Source organism: Tachysurus fulvidraco, chromosome 15, assembly GCF_022655615.1.
Source record: "Tachysurus fulvidraco isolate hzauxx_2018 chromosome 15, HZAU_PFXX_2.0, whole genome shotgun sequence".
Classification (NCBI taxonomy): Eukaryota; Metazoa; Chordata; class Actinopteri; order Siluriformes; family Bagridae; genus Tachysurus; species Tachysurus fulvidraco.
The window spans coordinates 20,844,178-20,860,423 of NC_062532.1; the positions used below are offsets into that span (position 1 = coordinate 20,844,178).

Below are 16,246 nucleotides of genomic sequence, written 5' to 3' on the forward strand. Positions count from 1 at the left end.
ATTTGATCATGTTATATATTTCTTGTGTAAAATAGTGCAGTGATTCACCACTAGGTGTCAGTATATGTAAAGTTTAACAATTATTTATGTTCTAATTCAGTGTCTTTGTATACCAACATTTAATATCTGAATTGTGTTTGTGTTCTGTGTAATGTGTGTGTATATTTATTTGTGTGTGATGTGTGTATGTGTATGTTTATTTATGTGTGTGTGTGTGTGTCTGTATGTATGTTTGTGTCTGCATGTGTGTTTGTATGAGTGTGTGACGTGTGTATCAGTATGTGTGTGTTTATAAGTGTTTTCACACAACATTAACACCTAATTCCGGTTTTAAAGCTCCGGGCTCGCGCACACCAGTTCATTGCCGTCCACGTGACTACACACCGAGCGAACCCTGCCACGTGATTCAGTCTCGTAAGTCATTGGCTGGTCGCTGACCAATCACAAACCGGTATCCAAAGTGTGGGGTCGGGGGACACTATCCGCGTGATTGTGGGCGGACCTAAGTGTCTAGCTCGAGAGGAGACACACTCATTTCCGGTTCACTATCAACCAAGGCAGGAAGTTGTCTGAAATCTGTCCAGTATTCCACACAACACGCCTTCCCTGGAACACACATTTATATTACAGATGACAAAAGACCACCATATTGTGTTCTATCGAGATATTAATCTGAAAGAAATCGAGCTTTTCTGTTCGTCTCTCTCAGCAGAATTTTTCACCCCTTTTACATTTCTTAAATAAAATGGCAATAAAATACATTTTCATTTATTTCAAACCCTTCAATGTTGGTTCTCCTTTTGTGGTTTAAGATACACCCACGATTCACTTGTAACATTGAAAACACGGTCGATGCAAACCTTTGTACCTGACATACAGAAAACAGCAGAGCGAGACAACACGGGGGTGCCAATATTTTATGTATAAGTAAAAGGTAGAACATACGTTATCTTATTATGTTTTACAGATGCCGGGAAATTGCAGTGTATTTATTACGGTGTTGCATATAGTACAGTGTAGTGAGTTTGTTTAGGAGGCTAAGAAACCTTTAAAGAAGAAGTTCTGTTTTGGTTTGTGTGTGTGTGTGTGTGTGTGTGTGTGTGTGTGTGTGTGTGTGTGTGTGTGTGTGTGTGTGTGTGTGTTTGTGTGCGTTTGTAGTGTAGCATAGTTAATCTGATCCTAAAGCACACTTTTGCTTATCTTTAATCTATTTTAGTTCCACGTCAAATCCACATCAACAAACCCAGCAACTGTTTGTCATTGATAAATCTGACCTGCAAACACAGCAGCCATGTTGTCTTTGTCCTCGTCATGGAGAAACAGAGATGATTATCATTATCACCTCTCTTCCCTGTTTGAGGTCTGGACAGATGACTTGATTATCACACTGACATTTCATGAGTGGGAATAATCTACTTGTGATGTGAGTCATTCCAGCACGTCATCGCTGACACAGCACAATCTTCGTGCGACGAGTAAAGGCCAAGTTTTAATTTCGACAGTCAAAATTCCTTGTTATCACTTAACAACCTTAATCAACTATTGACAAAGTGCAAAAATGAGACAAATGGGGGGGGGGGATTAGACAACTGAGTTATTTTTCCCTTCTGCTACTTAAATGGTAGCAAATACACAATAGTGTGAGTGAGACAAGTCTGCACAACAGCACAACAGACCATTAAATATAAGACACCAGTGGAATCAATCATCAATAAACCAGCAAAATTGCAATGAACCTCAGAACCTAAAATCAAACCGAGATGAATACACACAGACGTCCAAAGTACAGACTAGCTTGCCACTTTGAGTCCTTTTATACATACCTCCATTCCTGTACCCCAGCCTTATATTCTCAAAACCACATGAAAAGTCCTGACCTTAAAAATATAAAAAATTAAATCAAGTACTGGAATAAGGATGAAATGTTTCCTTTCTTGTTTGTAGTTTGGTAAAAAAAAGTCACCATGGTGTACTAATATACTGTATTGTCTACTTTTTACTTACAATAGAAATTCTTTAGTACCTTCTAGACACAATTTCTGTGCTTACACTACTGCAATAGTGTAACACTAGAGCAATTCTTTCCCAGATGATCTTAACTTTGTGATACTTTTCAGAAACACAGCAGTGTCCTTTGTTCCTTCCCCCATTACTTGGGCAGCATGAGTCCTGTCCCTGTGGGCCTCTGTTAGCCCTCTATTCAGTTCATAATTTCAGCCTGTAAAATGGATAAAATGTCCTTCTCAAAGAACAGGATCAATCAGTGACAGGAATAAAGTCATATGTTTAGAGAAATATAGTTCCTGATCTTAACCTTGGTCAAAGTTCTGTCTTGTCGAACAGAGAAACTAGAGTATCTTTATTCATCCTTTAACCTGGAGTATGTCCCAAGAAGTGAAGAAGGTCCATTGTAGGGCACCACGCACACACACACACACACACTTACATACATTATGTATACTGTCATGTGTTTTGGAAGTGGGAGGATACCAGAGAAAACAGAATAATGCAGGGAGAATACACAAAACTCCACATTCAACCTGTCACAACAAAACATTGTCTCTTTACCTGCCTGTCTGGCATTTTGTATTCAGCCAATGTGTGTGTGTGTGTGTGTGTGTGTGTGTGTGTGTGTGTGTGTGTGTGTGTGTCTACATGGGATTTGCCGGGTGTGGCAGTATTTATCTTGATTTAGAGTTTCATAGCTTCTAGTTGAACTAACTACAGACTGTAAATATTCAAGGTATTGTATATGTCTCTATTTCACACAAGTGTCTGTATATATTGTCTTTAATGTGTTTTTAATATGAAACATATCCTGCTAGATTAAAATGTTTTCAAATGTTTTAAAATTGTGCTCCATTCTCAGAGCAGTATCAAGCTGCATGTGTACGTTACTAAGCCGTTTATCATTTCAGAAGCCTCTTCTCCACGGATACAGGGATGTGCTGCCTTTCTGACAGGTTAAACCAGTATGAACTGGGGATAACACGATAGTTTTGCATACGGCACACCCGGGCAAACACACACCATGGGACCTCATCCTCTGTAATTTGAGCTACTTAAATGTTCTATATGATAACAAAGCAGTCAGTTGCGATGGCCACAAAACGGCTTAGTCCTATATTTGTTTCTTTTGTACGATTGATGGATCTATAGACCATTACGTATATATATATATATATATATATATATATATATATATATATATATATATATATATATATATATATACACATACACTGTTGAATTCTCAAATCCGATTGGTCAGGTGTTGATCAATCGTCTATAACAGCAACAGCAGCTATGTTAGAAATTATTATTTGCGCTTAAATGTCAACCTGCATTGTTTTTTTTTAAAATTCTCATTTATATATTTAATATTACAACCTAGTTGTGGTTTAAAAAGTGGGAATTTTCATTTCGCAGGATACTACAAATACTACAAGGATACTACCGTCGAAACACGGTTGATAATGAGACCTCGCCGTTAAAAATAACTAAAAACGGATCAAAGTTTTTTATTGATATATTTTTTAATTTTTTAGCAAATTCTTGTTGTATAAAAGAAATAAAACACTCTGAATTTATTTCCTGTCATTTATTCTACAACAACCATTACAATCATTCTTCACTCGAATTATACTTCACTACACGTTCCTAAAAGTTTATAAACTCGTATTTTATCGTAGCTGATGTTTGAAAAGTGAACATTTTTCTGACAGGACTAGCTGACGCTAACATAATTAGCTTAGCAGTCGTGCCTTTTGTTGTTCCTCGAGCGCCCCGCCCCTTTTAACGAGGACAACAACAAAAAAATTCCCTCATTATTAAAAAACCATCCAATCACGTTCAACCTGCCTCGCTGTTGCTACAGGAAGTGATGTCGTGACGCAAACAGAGTACGCTTTAATGGCGTCAGACGTACGCTGTGTTGTAAACGGTAGAGCGACGGAAGAAGGATGAGAAAGCTCTAGCGTATATGTTTGTTTTGTTTTGTTTTTTTTCTCATCGGTGTAAAGTAAATCCGTCTTCATCCTTTTTTAAACGCTTCGCTTCTAAAAAGAAAACATCCGGAGCATAAAGTCGACATTTTAGTCTTCGTGTCGAGCCCGAAATTGTGACGGTGCGACGCTCGGAATGTTAGAAAACAAATGGTGAAAAATACTGGGATCATTATTGAAGGGGCATTAGCTTAGCATTAGCTTAGCGTTAGCTTAGCATTAGCTTAGCGTTAGCTTAGCGTTAGCTTAGCATTAGCTTAGCATTAGCACAGCTGTGAAGAGAGACAGAGAGAGAGAGAGAAACAGACAGAAACACAGGCACATATTACAGTCTTCGCGTATTGTTGTTATTCCTATATACACTTTTTTTTTATATTTTTTTGTCCATCTAAATAAATAAATCATTCATTTTTCTTGCTACCGCTAGCTGTTTTGCTAGCTTTGTGATTTAGTTATTATTTTACGATGGAATTGAGAGTCGGGAACAGATACAGGCTCGGGAGGAAAATCGGTTCGGGTTCCTTTGGAGACATTTACTTGGGTGAGTTCTAAATATATATGTTTAATTTAATTATATTTAATATAGAGGGTTGATAAACGCATTTCTTTATGTTTTTATATATGTATGTATGGATGTATGTTTAGCTTGACGTGTCATAATTGCTGTAACGTCTTAGCGTTAGCTAGCATGATATCTAGCTAGTCGTCTGTTAAATCTGGTAAAATATTTTTTTTTACGAAATCGACCCGATTTTCTTTTTCTTCTGATTTATTTTGCGAACATAAAACAGGTTGTTTAGCGGTCAGGGTCGAAAGTAAACGGCGTTAACGAGGTTAGTTTGTTGTTAACCTTCCTGTTGTTGAACAAGGTTAGCTGGGTAGGTTAAGGGATTAGGGGCTGCTAGTTTAGCTGGCTGGTTAACAGATTAAACTTTTAAAACGTGAGGTGTAAAGTCAATAAAACTCGTTATATATATTTATTTCGACTTCATCAGATGTTCATGACGTTTGATATGAAACGGGAAGGAAATCATCATGTTTACTAAAAGGATCCAAACACAAGAGGGGTGTTTAATCTATCATAGTAAATCATAAGGCGTTATAGAGCATCTATTAAACATCCCCGTGTTACTTATATACACACACACACGTTTTATACACCGCTTGTACACATGTACACACCTCTTATACAAACTTTGAAAGTGTTTACACTTTTTTTTTTTTTTTTTTTAAAGGGTGTGGTGATGTGACCTTATTGTCCTATTGCGATATTTTCTATGATACGTGAGACTTACGATATTAGACAAAAGTGGTTGTTTGGTTTTACTGACAACTTGTCGATGGTCTACAAAAGTAAAAGGACATGGAGAAGGAATGGAAAGTCGTAACACTCGAATCAGCCGTGTACAGGGTTTGTTCTTTGTTCTTTTAAATACACAAATAATTCTCACAGATATATCGGGGGGGGGGGGAGTGATAAATTGTGTAGTGTTGACATCGATTTGTGATCTCACCCAGCTCTAGTTCACCACCAGAGTGTCTCTTTGTCTAGACTGGTTGTCTTGTTGATGACCTTCCTTCCGTAAGAACCATTTAACGCTCTGTGTAGAAGCCTACACGGTGTTTCCCTGTCTGACACGGTGCTCATATACCATGTTTTAACAGCTCTCTAGAACCTTTCCTTATCTAAAATGGTTCTCTTGTAGGAAATGTAGTTGTTCTACACTCCGGTAGAACCCTGTCTATCTTGAGGGTTTTCCTGTCTACAAAGGTTCTCAAATAGAAATCCTTAATTATTCGAAGAACCTAAAAAACATTTGCAATGTCCTCAGTGATCCACTTGCTAATTCCCCCCCCCCCCTCGTTTTTCTGACTGACGTTAGCAGCTGTGCGCCACAACCCTATTGTTGCTAACAGGTACGTTGTTTAATAAGAGAAAAATTTTAAACCGCTTACAACTTGTGTTAAAAAGGAACTTTTGTCTTGCTCACTACTCATTTCCCAGTGACATTTAAACACCGTATTAATAATAATCCGTCAGAGAAAGCATTGAACAAATCGGGTTCAAAGTCCCATAATTCAATGCAGCTACACTATGAGAAAAGCACAGAGGAAACTTTGCTCTGTTTTAACTAAAGCTGAATCCCACCACATTGCTACTGAATATAGACCAACATGTCAGTCAGATGTTAATTATATAACGATTTAATATACAAGTTGTCACATAAATCCTATTACAGTCTGATTATGTTAATTTTTGTTCATCACTGACAACGAGGTCTTCCGGTCTGTCACACATACGCCACGCTTATCATTCTGAGCCGAAAGCATCATAAAGTACACACGCACTATTACATTTAAGATGTGTATAGAGCTTTATCTAAGCAGTATTTATATAGCCAAGATGCAGAGTTCACACAGGATTGATTTTTTTTTTTTAGGTCACTGGTTGAAAATGAGTCATAGGAAATGGGGTGTACACACACACACACACACACACACAGCCTTTTAAACAGCTTCTCTTCTATGTGATTGACCAACTTTGTATGTTTTTATCTTGTAATTGTTGCTTTTAGAAAGTGTCATATTTCAATGTGCTAAGAGTTCTGATCACATTGGCTGCTTCGACCACAGACTATCTAACAGAAGATGCTTTAAACGGCGCTTTATCGACACGATCTGTCCGCTTTAGTAAATGCAACCCGGAAAAAATGCGAGAAGACTCTCACGACCAATTATAGCACTCTTTTTATGAGCTTAAAGAATATCAGAGTAGAATGAGGTTCATGAATTAGTGAAGCATTTGTAAAGGTGTGTGTGTGTGTGTGTGTGTGTGTGGGGGGGGGACGGGACGACACAAACTAACGTTTACCATCCTGATATATCCTGATAAGTTCTCATCCCTCTTGTAGAACCCATGACCAGAGTGCTTCACTGTCTGAAAGTGTTCTCTTGTAGAAGGGGGATTTGTTCTCATCCCACCGGTAAACCCAAAGAACATGTAAAATCTAAAACGTGTTGCGTATAATAATATAAAAAAAAAAAAGAAAGTTCTCTCGTTGGAAACCGATCGCTGTTGCTTTTGGTGGAACTCTTAAAGGCGTGTCCGGTGTGTCCGTCTTCGCAGCGTTGGTTTTCTCAGCGGTTTTCATGTGCTGACGATGACGTAATTTAATCTCCACTATCATCACAGGCTTTTTCAGCCAGCTGCTCCTCTCCGGTGCACTCACGTCACCTCGCCCAGCCTGTGCTCAGGAATTGATTAAAGTTGAAATAAAACCCACACCATTTCCCCTCGTCCCCCTTTTCTGATTTTTTTTTTTTTTAGTTTTTGCATCGGAGCTATGAGGCTAACGTAGCAAACAATTAAGCTAACGTTTCGAAGCCTAAAGGACGTTTCCTCATACACGTTTCACGAAATAGCAGAAGTCGAAAGGAAGATGAAACCGTGTGTCTGTCTGTCTGTGTTTGTAGATAACAGCGAGTCACACAGTCAGAAGTCACGTCAGGAAGTCTGTCCGAGATAAAGCCGAGGTTTTCGTGCCGCTGTGCTAAGCTTCAGGCTGAATGCTTTTCGTATTTGCTACTTCAAATGAAGGCTTCAAATAAACTCCTTACTTTTTTTTTATTTTTTAACATTTACGTAACTTTGTTTTAATCATTACATTTCATTCAAAGTGTTCCAGCATTTAAATGTCCAGATCTCTATAAAAAAATGACTTGAATTTCACCCGAGTTCCTAGTTACAGAACAAAATATGGAAACAAGGACAAAGTCTGCACTTGTGTTTAGTTTTTTTTTGACTTGTCTTGTTTTTTTTTTTCCAGAAAAACATTATTAAAACATTCATATAAATGCCGCGATGCCACGTTTCTGATACCGTAATGTTGAGTAAGCCGTTATCAATTCCCATAAAAAGCGACGAATGATGGAAGAATTTGTTACAGAATCAGATCAAAAGTCCAGATCAGCTCTTTCTTTCTTTCTTTCTTTCTTTCTTTCTTTCTTTCTTTGTGGAACCAAATCAAAAGGTATCGCGACATCAGTAGCGTCATATTATACGATTATACACTTTTATTTTTTAAATAATTAACACTTTTAATGAAGGAAAAACGAGGGTTTTCTCGATAGCAGTCGAGTATTTTTTCATATAGTATGAAGCTATAAAAAACTTAAGAGTCGTGAAGTTTATCGTGATTTGGATGTTACATTGTCATATCAACTAGCCCCTGATTCTGTTGCTGAATGTCAGGATGTCATAAAACCAGTTATCAGCTCATGCCTAAACCCGTTCTCGGGCCTCTTTCCTCACGTCCCGTTCTTTATTTTTCTGCTATCGTTTGCACGCCGGAGCGTCATGCCGTCGAGCTCGTCGCCTTGTCGATGGTTTGCGTCCGAGCCCCGAGGCGATTTTGTGCAGAGCGTGTGATGAAACGCTTTTCTTTTCAGTTCTGGATGGTTGTAACCACACAGTAGTGCCAAATAAATGTCCCAAGGGCTGAAGTACTAATCCTGTACAGATTGCTCAATAAGAAAATAAAAAAGAAAAGGCCTGGAAAGCACATGAACACACAAAAAAAAACAAAACTCATGTTTCTCGTGCTTGTTTATTCTCGTGAATGCTGCTTCTTTCCTGAAATGTCCGGCATCCGCCAGAAATTCCAAGGTTTGCAAAATAACACAAACACATCGACGTTACTTTCTTATTTACCTTTGTATTTGTTTTTATTTATTTATTTATTTACCTATTTATTTATTTATTTTGTAAACACCGACATACTAATGACTTAGACCTTCGTTTTCTTACGACGAGAAATACAGAATACTGAATAACGAGGCGATTGATAATTTGCCTTCGCAGACGATACCCGTTACCCTGTACTCAACCGGCATCGTAAAATTATGAATCGCGAAAGGTTACGTAACCCAGCGATTCAGCACATGTACTGAAAACAATGCCAATCTGCTTAGCACGGAGTTTATGTAAAAGCCCCTCCGTCTCCTAACGCAGAGAGTGGACTCGACTCTGAAGTGCAGCTGGGGTGTAACTGGCCTGGACAACACACACACACACACACACCACTAAAGTGCTGTTTTGGATTTATTTTCATGGAATGACTTACATAGACTCTTTATTTATTTATTTATTTATTTATTTATTTATTTATTTCGTAATTCTTATATTGGACCGATGTCTGATCATCAGACCACTGTACACTGTAGTGCCAGATTACTTCACAGGAGTGGATTTGCATCACATAATAAAGCTGCAGTTTTGCTGATGTCATTAAAGAGGCTTTTTACACCCGGTCACTTCATACGTTTTCTATGATCCGATATCTATCCGACGGTAAAAAGACCAGGTCTAAATGCCCTCCGAAACGTTTTGGAGACGGATATAAACCCGATGGTACAAACCCCTTCAGGAGGTGGTCTGGGACGCGTTTCAGATGAAACCGGACAGGTGTAAATGCATGTGGTTGTTCAAGCCACGTACATCAGCGCTATACTCCTCCCAAACGGAAGTACGTCACTCGCAGGTGATCTTTCACCCAGGCATCTCGTCGGGGCTTAAAACGCACTGCTGCCGCCAGCGAAAACGCAGCAAACAGTAAATGATTTTTGTAGCAAATCCTTCGTAACGAGTTTAAAATATAGTAGCATTTTGGGCTGGAGTAGAAAGATCGGATCGATCTCCGATTCGCCGAAACGCATTTATGTGGCCTGATGTAAATGAAACAGTTTTAACAAATCAGATAGCTATCGGATCAGAGACAACACATGAAGTGACCAAGTGTAAAAAGGACCCAAAACGCAACGTGAGTGCAGTTCAGACCAGATTCAGTGATCTACAACCCATTTGTAGCGTTATTGTAACGTTATTGTGACCGTTGACTTGTGATTGGATGTTTACATCAGTTATGAACAGTAACCTCCTGATTCGTTGTTCTAACGAGTCGTGATCCTGAATTGTTGTTCTATGTTTTTTTATTTTTTTTTATTTTCAGGACATTAGGTTTGTTGTCTTTGTTGTCCATGTTTGGATGCTAAACAGAAAATTCTAGCAAATGAGCCACACCGTGCTCGAGATTGTTAAACAATGTTATTAATTTATTATCATTATTATTATTACGGTTCACGAAGTGTAACTTTATCAGGATTTTAAAATCAGTAATCAGAAACTTCACAGTCGTTACTTTTCAACTCTGCCAACGTCTGACGTAGCGTAAAGCTAACACGTTATACGTTATTGCTCGTCCTTTTCGTGACCTTCGAGCGGAGAGGAAATATTTACACGACAGCTTCTTATTTACGGTGGATTTTATCCGGCTGTAAATCATATCTTTACTCCAATCACAAATGCGCATTAATAAGTACATGTTCTGTACACCGGATTAGATTAGCTCTTAGATTTTTAGTTCGAATATCTGCGAACGTTTCGTTTCAGAGATTTTCCCGTCTACTCCTCTCTCATTTATAAACTTACATTTATCGATTACCTTTGTTCGTCGTTATAGCTAGCTAGCGTGATTCCGTCAGTACGGCGTCACGGTGTCGCGGCTTTTCCGTTGGACGAAAGCTCGCTTGTGGTTCCTTTTAGATTAGGATTCATCCCCATTTTCATGGGAGTCAGGGGAGGAGGGAGAGCAGCAGCTGCTGCCCGGGATTTAAAATGGACGAGAGAATCGATCTGCTTCCTGCAAGGCTTTTCTTTTACGCTCGTTGCGATTTTCAGTCAAATTCACATCCATACAGCACAGATACATCCATTCATTTCCTCACCCCTAAATCCTAACCGCATCCGGCGGCCGGGACCCGAATCCTGGCTTCGTTCGCGTCGTTATTTATTACTGAAACTAATTCTGGTATCGCTAAGAAAAAGTATCGTATCAGATTTCTGATCCTCTAACCGAAAGAATTGTATTTTGTAAGTTGTAAGTCGATGGAAATGTTTTTCTTGTGATTTTTATTATTTATACTTTATACTAATTATATTTAGACAATAAAATGCAAGGAAAACAAACAAACAAAAAAAAGGATTTTAGCTTTTTTTTTTTAATGTTTTGAATTTAGATAAATTAAAATTTATGAGCGATAGATATTAGCTATTGAGAGATTTAGAAAAATGATAATATACATCGGTTTTAAGAACCTAACTGACCGTACACTTTGTGTATTGTTTGTTTTTGTGTAACATATTGCGTGTCGCAGTTATTTGTGTATTGAAAATAAGATTTGTCCTTTTACTCGCCGTTAATCGTTTTGCTTAGTGTCTATGTTTTTGTTGACGTTGGTGTATAATTTTTTTTCTCACACAAAGTCTGACACGGTTTGTAACTTTCGTCGGATTAAACGTTAGAAATGAACGTTCAGGGTCAGAAGTTTCACTCCCGTCGTGCTGTAAGCGATCGACGATACGCTCTCCGTGTCTGTTAGAGGAAGACTCTGTCAGAACGCGAAGGCAGAGCCAGGTCTGTTTCGTAACTGGAATGTGTCCAGACTTGTCCTGGGTTTCATCGACTTCCTCGTCAACGAGATTCAACCTGCCCAATGAGTCTTCACGCGTCGACAATTCACCGACATGCTGCTTCGTTTTTATCTTTCACTACGCTGAAAACGCAACGACGACTTTTTTTTTTTTTTTTTTTTTTTTTTTTTTTAGTTTGACGAACGGCTTAAATCTGGCCTCGGGTCACATCCCGTTCCCATTGGGATTTTATCAAATCAAGGCTGGATCTTTGAACAGTTACATAAATGGCTTTGACCCCTCATTCATGGCCATGGTCACAAATCTACTGTGGCCCAGAAAATTGTTGTTGTGCATCCAATCACCGAATACGCGTTAGCCGGGATTAGTAAAAAAAAAAATCTCGCAAATCATTTCTCCTGAAGCTTTCAGGTTTCGCTGGTCATAATAATCGTTCAGTTCCCTCGTATCGTGGCTCCGCTTCATGAATGTAACCCATCGATCGGTGAAACGTACTTCTACTGACCCTGTAATAATAACTATTTACAATTAATAATTTCCAAAACGTCTTGCACAGGAAATGGGATTTTCTTTTCCACCCAGTTGTGTCAGGAACAGTTTGCACACAGGAGTGTTAGACTTTATAGCCGTTGCTTAGCTGCCTTTATTTGTGTGTGTGTGTGTGTGTGTGTCTTCATGAAGAAATGACTACTGTGTGTGTGTTTGGGTGTCTTTTTGGCTCCTGTTCTGCCCCTGAAGTAAAGGAGTGGCTCTTATTTAAAATAAACCACAACCGTTTCTGATGAACATCTGCGACAGTTTTGTCTGTTCATATTAAACGTTGCTTAATCTGCCTTTTTCCTGATTTTCATACTTCCAACCCTTTTCCTTCCCCCGAAACAACATTTATATATATCCCCCGAGTTAAGATCAGTTAACGGTTTCCGTCAGTAGATTCCAAGGTCCCATACGCCTTGGGTGACTGGCCATTTTAGGCTGTAAAAAACAACAACATTTGAGTCACGTGACTAGTTCTTTACATTTTTACTGCATACAGTATTAGTGTTGGATACGAGAAGGATTGGGTTACAGGTATCTGTGCAACAGACGGACGCACGGACGGACGACGTTCACATTACGGTTCTCGTGGTTCCTGAATCAAACAAAACAAAAGTGGTAACCAAGATGTATTTTCGTCGTCTTGCGGCCATCCCGACCTCCCTGACATTAAGCGATGTAGTGTGAGTGATGCTGTGATTAATGTCTATGTGACTTAAGCCCTATTCGGACGGGATGAGTTTTACGTGGGGACGTGGAGTAATGCAATTTTACCTCAGGACGTCTGTAATATTAATTGGCCAATTCGCACGGGACAAGACATCTCAGTAAAACCAGCAGACGTGGGAGGGGTAACTTGCTTTACGCACCACAGTAACCTCCTTGTCGTCATGTGCGTATGACGTCGCTTCCTGTTTCAAGCGCCTCCATGCTTGTAAAACGTGCCAAAAACTACTTTTAAACAGGAAATGACGGAATTTTACATATTTATACATATTTACAGCGGGTCGATTCGGACGGGATTAGTATTACCTGAGGTAATTTTTCCGGACCTTTTTACAGAAGGTAAAAGTCGCCGTAATCTTTACTGACATTGTCCGTAATGATTACCGAGATGGCGCATATGGATGGGACTTACATCACCGAGAAGCTCTGGTAATAATTACTTTACCCCCACGTCCCCACGTAGAACTAATCCCATCTGAATAGGACTAAAGTCAGTAAAGATTACGCACGTGATAACAGTAAGCAACGTCATACGCACATGATGACAAGGAGGTTACTGTGGTGCGTAAAGCAAGTTACCCCTCCCACGTCTGCTAGATGTCTTGTCCCGTGCAAATTGGCCAATTAATATTACAGACGTCCTGAGGTAAAATTGCATTACTCCAAGTCCCCACGTAGAACTAATCCCGTCCGAATAGGCACCATCGTCTGTAATGATTACCAAGATGGCACATTCGGAAGGGACTAAAAACACAGAGAAGCTCTGGTAATTATTACTTTACCCCCACGTAGAACTAATCCCGTCCGAATAGTGCTTTAGTCAATGCCACGCTGAGCTCGACTCGGGAGAACAGCGTTCGGGTTCTCGCGGAGGAGACGGCGACATCTACGACCTCAGAGTCGACGTACCGTATCGTGTTTGCACAATAACACAGATTTAAGGAACAAAACGTGGTGCACTCTTTTCACACGAGGTGACGCGGTGATGTCAGTAATCGAGTTGTAAAATGGCTTTGCATTGTACAGGATTCCTATTTTCAGCACTTTCCTCATTCCAGGGTCTTTCTGATTCAGGAAAGATCGTCGGTCATCCACATGAATCCGTGTAGGGAAAACCGCTTCTACTGCATCTCGTTTAAGAGGACAACTAGATACGGTGTGCTGCTACGATCATTCTGTCAGTAGATTAAAATGATTGTGTAACAGCACAACCCTGTTGTGTTGCGTGGGTGTCTTTTTTTTTTTTTTTTTTTTTTTTTTTTTTATGATTTTGATGTTTTTGCTAAAACTGATTTGCTCAGAATTAAACTTTGTTACTTGCATGTTAACGTATCACCATACACATCTAACTGATGATGGACTGATGCTTTTGACTGATGTCTGGGCAGGACATGGCATGTGTCTGGACTGTGTGTGTGTGTGTGTTTGGGGGTGGGGGTGGGGGTAAACTCACCCTTCCTTAATCTATTCAAGTCCGACTGACTGACTGACTGTGTGTGTGTCTCTGTCTCTGTGTGTGTGTGTCTCTGTCTCTGTGTGTGTGTGTCTCTGTCTCTGTGTGTGTGTGTGTCTGTGTGTGTGTGTGAAGGCCGTTGCCATGTTATTTGCTACTCTTGTTGCTTTGACTTGAACTCCTTTACTTGCAGTATCTTGTTACACTTACGAGCAGGTTAAGAACGACTGACTGGTTTCTGTTATCTGTCGTGTTCTGAGACAAATGGTGAACAGGAGGCGCTTGTGCACGTAACAGCAGACCTGCGGTTTTCTCAGCTGGAGCACGAGCAAGAAATATGGCCTCGGTAGATTATACCGTTCACACTAACACACACTGTTCACCCGAGCAGCAGCTGTGACGGAAATCCTTCTTAATTTTTGCTTTGGTTCACGGTCGGGTGACTGACTGGTAAAGGCCTGGCACAGTCTGTGGTGCATTACTGCGCTTATACTGCAGCTATTTACTGACTATTACAATCTGTTTTATTCATAAACATGACACATAAAAGCTGATGGAGTTAAAAGTTGAGTGACAGGTTATGTCCTGTTCTTACTTTTAACCAGGAAACATTCACTGTCTCCCTCCTTCTGTCTCTCTCTGTCTCTCTCCCTGTCTCCCTCCTTCTGTCTGTCTCTCTCGCTCTCTCTTTCTCTGTCTCTCTGTTTCCCTCCTTCTGTCTCTCTCTCTGTCTGTATCTCTGTCTCCCTGACTGTCTCTGTTTCCCCCTTCTCTCTCTCTCTCTCCCTCTCTCTCTGTCTGTGTCGTGCAGTGTCTCTCCGTGTCTCTCTCTTTCTTGCTCTCGCTCTGTCTGTTTCTCTGTCTCCCTCCTTCTGTCTGTCTCGTGCACTCTCTCTCTCACTGTCTCTCTGTCTCTCTGTCTGTCTGTCTGTCTGTCTCTCTCTCTCTCTCTCTCGGTCTCCTTCTCTCTCTCTCTCTCTCTCTCTCTCTCTCTCTCTCTCTCTCTCTCTCTCTCTCTCTCTCTCTCTCTCTCTCTCATTTTAATGAATTCCTGTCCTGAACACTTTCCTCTATTGAGAAATGTCTGTGGCTTTTGCTTCTCCACCCCTTGTTTCTCAGCACCGACACTGAAGTCTCCTTCCACGAGTTTGTACAGAGGACATTATTCACAATGCTGCTGTGTAACTCTCAGTGACGTAAAGGGAAGTCGTGGTGTTTTAGCTCCAGCATGAGAGTGAAGGGACGAGAAGGGGGAAAAAAACAGGCGTGTGAACGTGGGTCCTTCATGTGACTCAACACAGTGAAATGAGCCGAGCGAGTGCATGGGAACAGGGTGGGGTCGGTGTCTCACGGTGTCTCACCGTCTCTCTACAGTCCAGCCCCAACTCATTACCTGCTCGCTCGCTGCTTCCAGTTTGCAATTATTAAACAAAACCACAGCGTCGAAAGCAAATCATGACCAAATCGATATTAATTGCAGTATCTTTTTTTTTTTTTTTTGGGAACTGTTTTTAAAATAACTAACGATCTCGCGCGTCAGGGTTTTTCATAAATCTCATGCGGTAAAATCTTTTCTAACGCTACGACGTTTCGCAGCCAGTTTGTCGCTTCTCGTAGAAACGATCTTGACTCGGTGTTTGGTGACGTAACAATATCGACGTGTCGATTCGCCGCCGTACGTTTTACTGACACGTCGCAGGCGCAGCGATCTTTTCCTTTTGATACGGAGCAGCTTGAATTTTTTTTTATTTAGTTTTTTAACCCTTTCCTTTTGAAGGTATTTTTAGACGTCGTAAAAGCGTTTATCGGAAAAATAACAACCTCTGTGCGGTTACTGTAACTCCACTTCGTCGTGGATTGTTTGTTTTTCTTGTGTGGTTTTTGTTAACGACTTCCTGTCTTCTCCGTCTGCTTTTCAGGCACGGACATCTCGGTGGGCGAAGAAGTCGCCATCAAGCTAGAATGCGTGAAGACGAAACACCCCCAGTTGCACATCGAGAGCAAAATCTACAAGATGATGCAAGGAGGAGGTAGGTT

General features: G+C 40.2%; 1 protein-coding gene across 2 annotated transcripts in view; it reads left to right on the plus strand.

Annotated features, from left to right (window-relative positions):
- Window positions 1-3,888: 3,888 nt before the first annotated feature.
- The window catches only part of csnk1da (casein kinase 1, delta a), a 27,801-nt gene continuing 15,443 nt past the window's right edge, over window positions 3,889-16,246 (plus strand). For both annotated transcript variants that reach the window (XM_027178869.2, XM_027178870.2), the window contains exons 1-2: window positions 3,889-4,545; window positions 16,129-16,239. In XM_027178869.2, coding sequence (XP_027034670.1) covers window positions 4,470-4,545; window positions 16,129-16,239 — 187 coding nt within the window. In that variant the 5' untranslated portion in view covers window positions 3,889-4,469. The remainder of the gene's footprint in view (window positions 4,546-16,128; window positions 16,240-16,246) is intronic.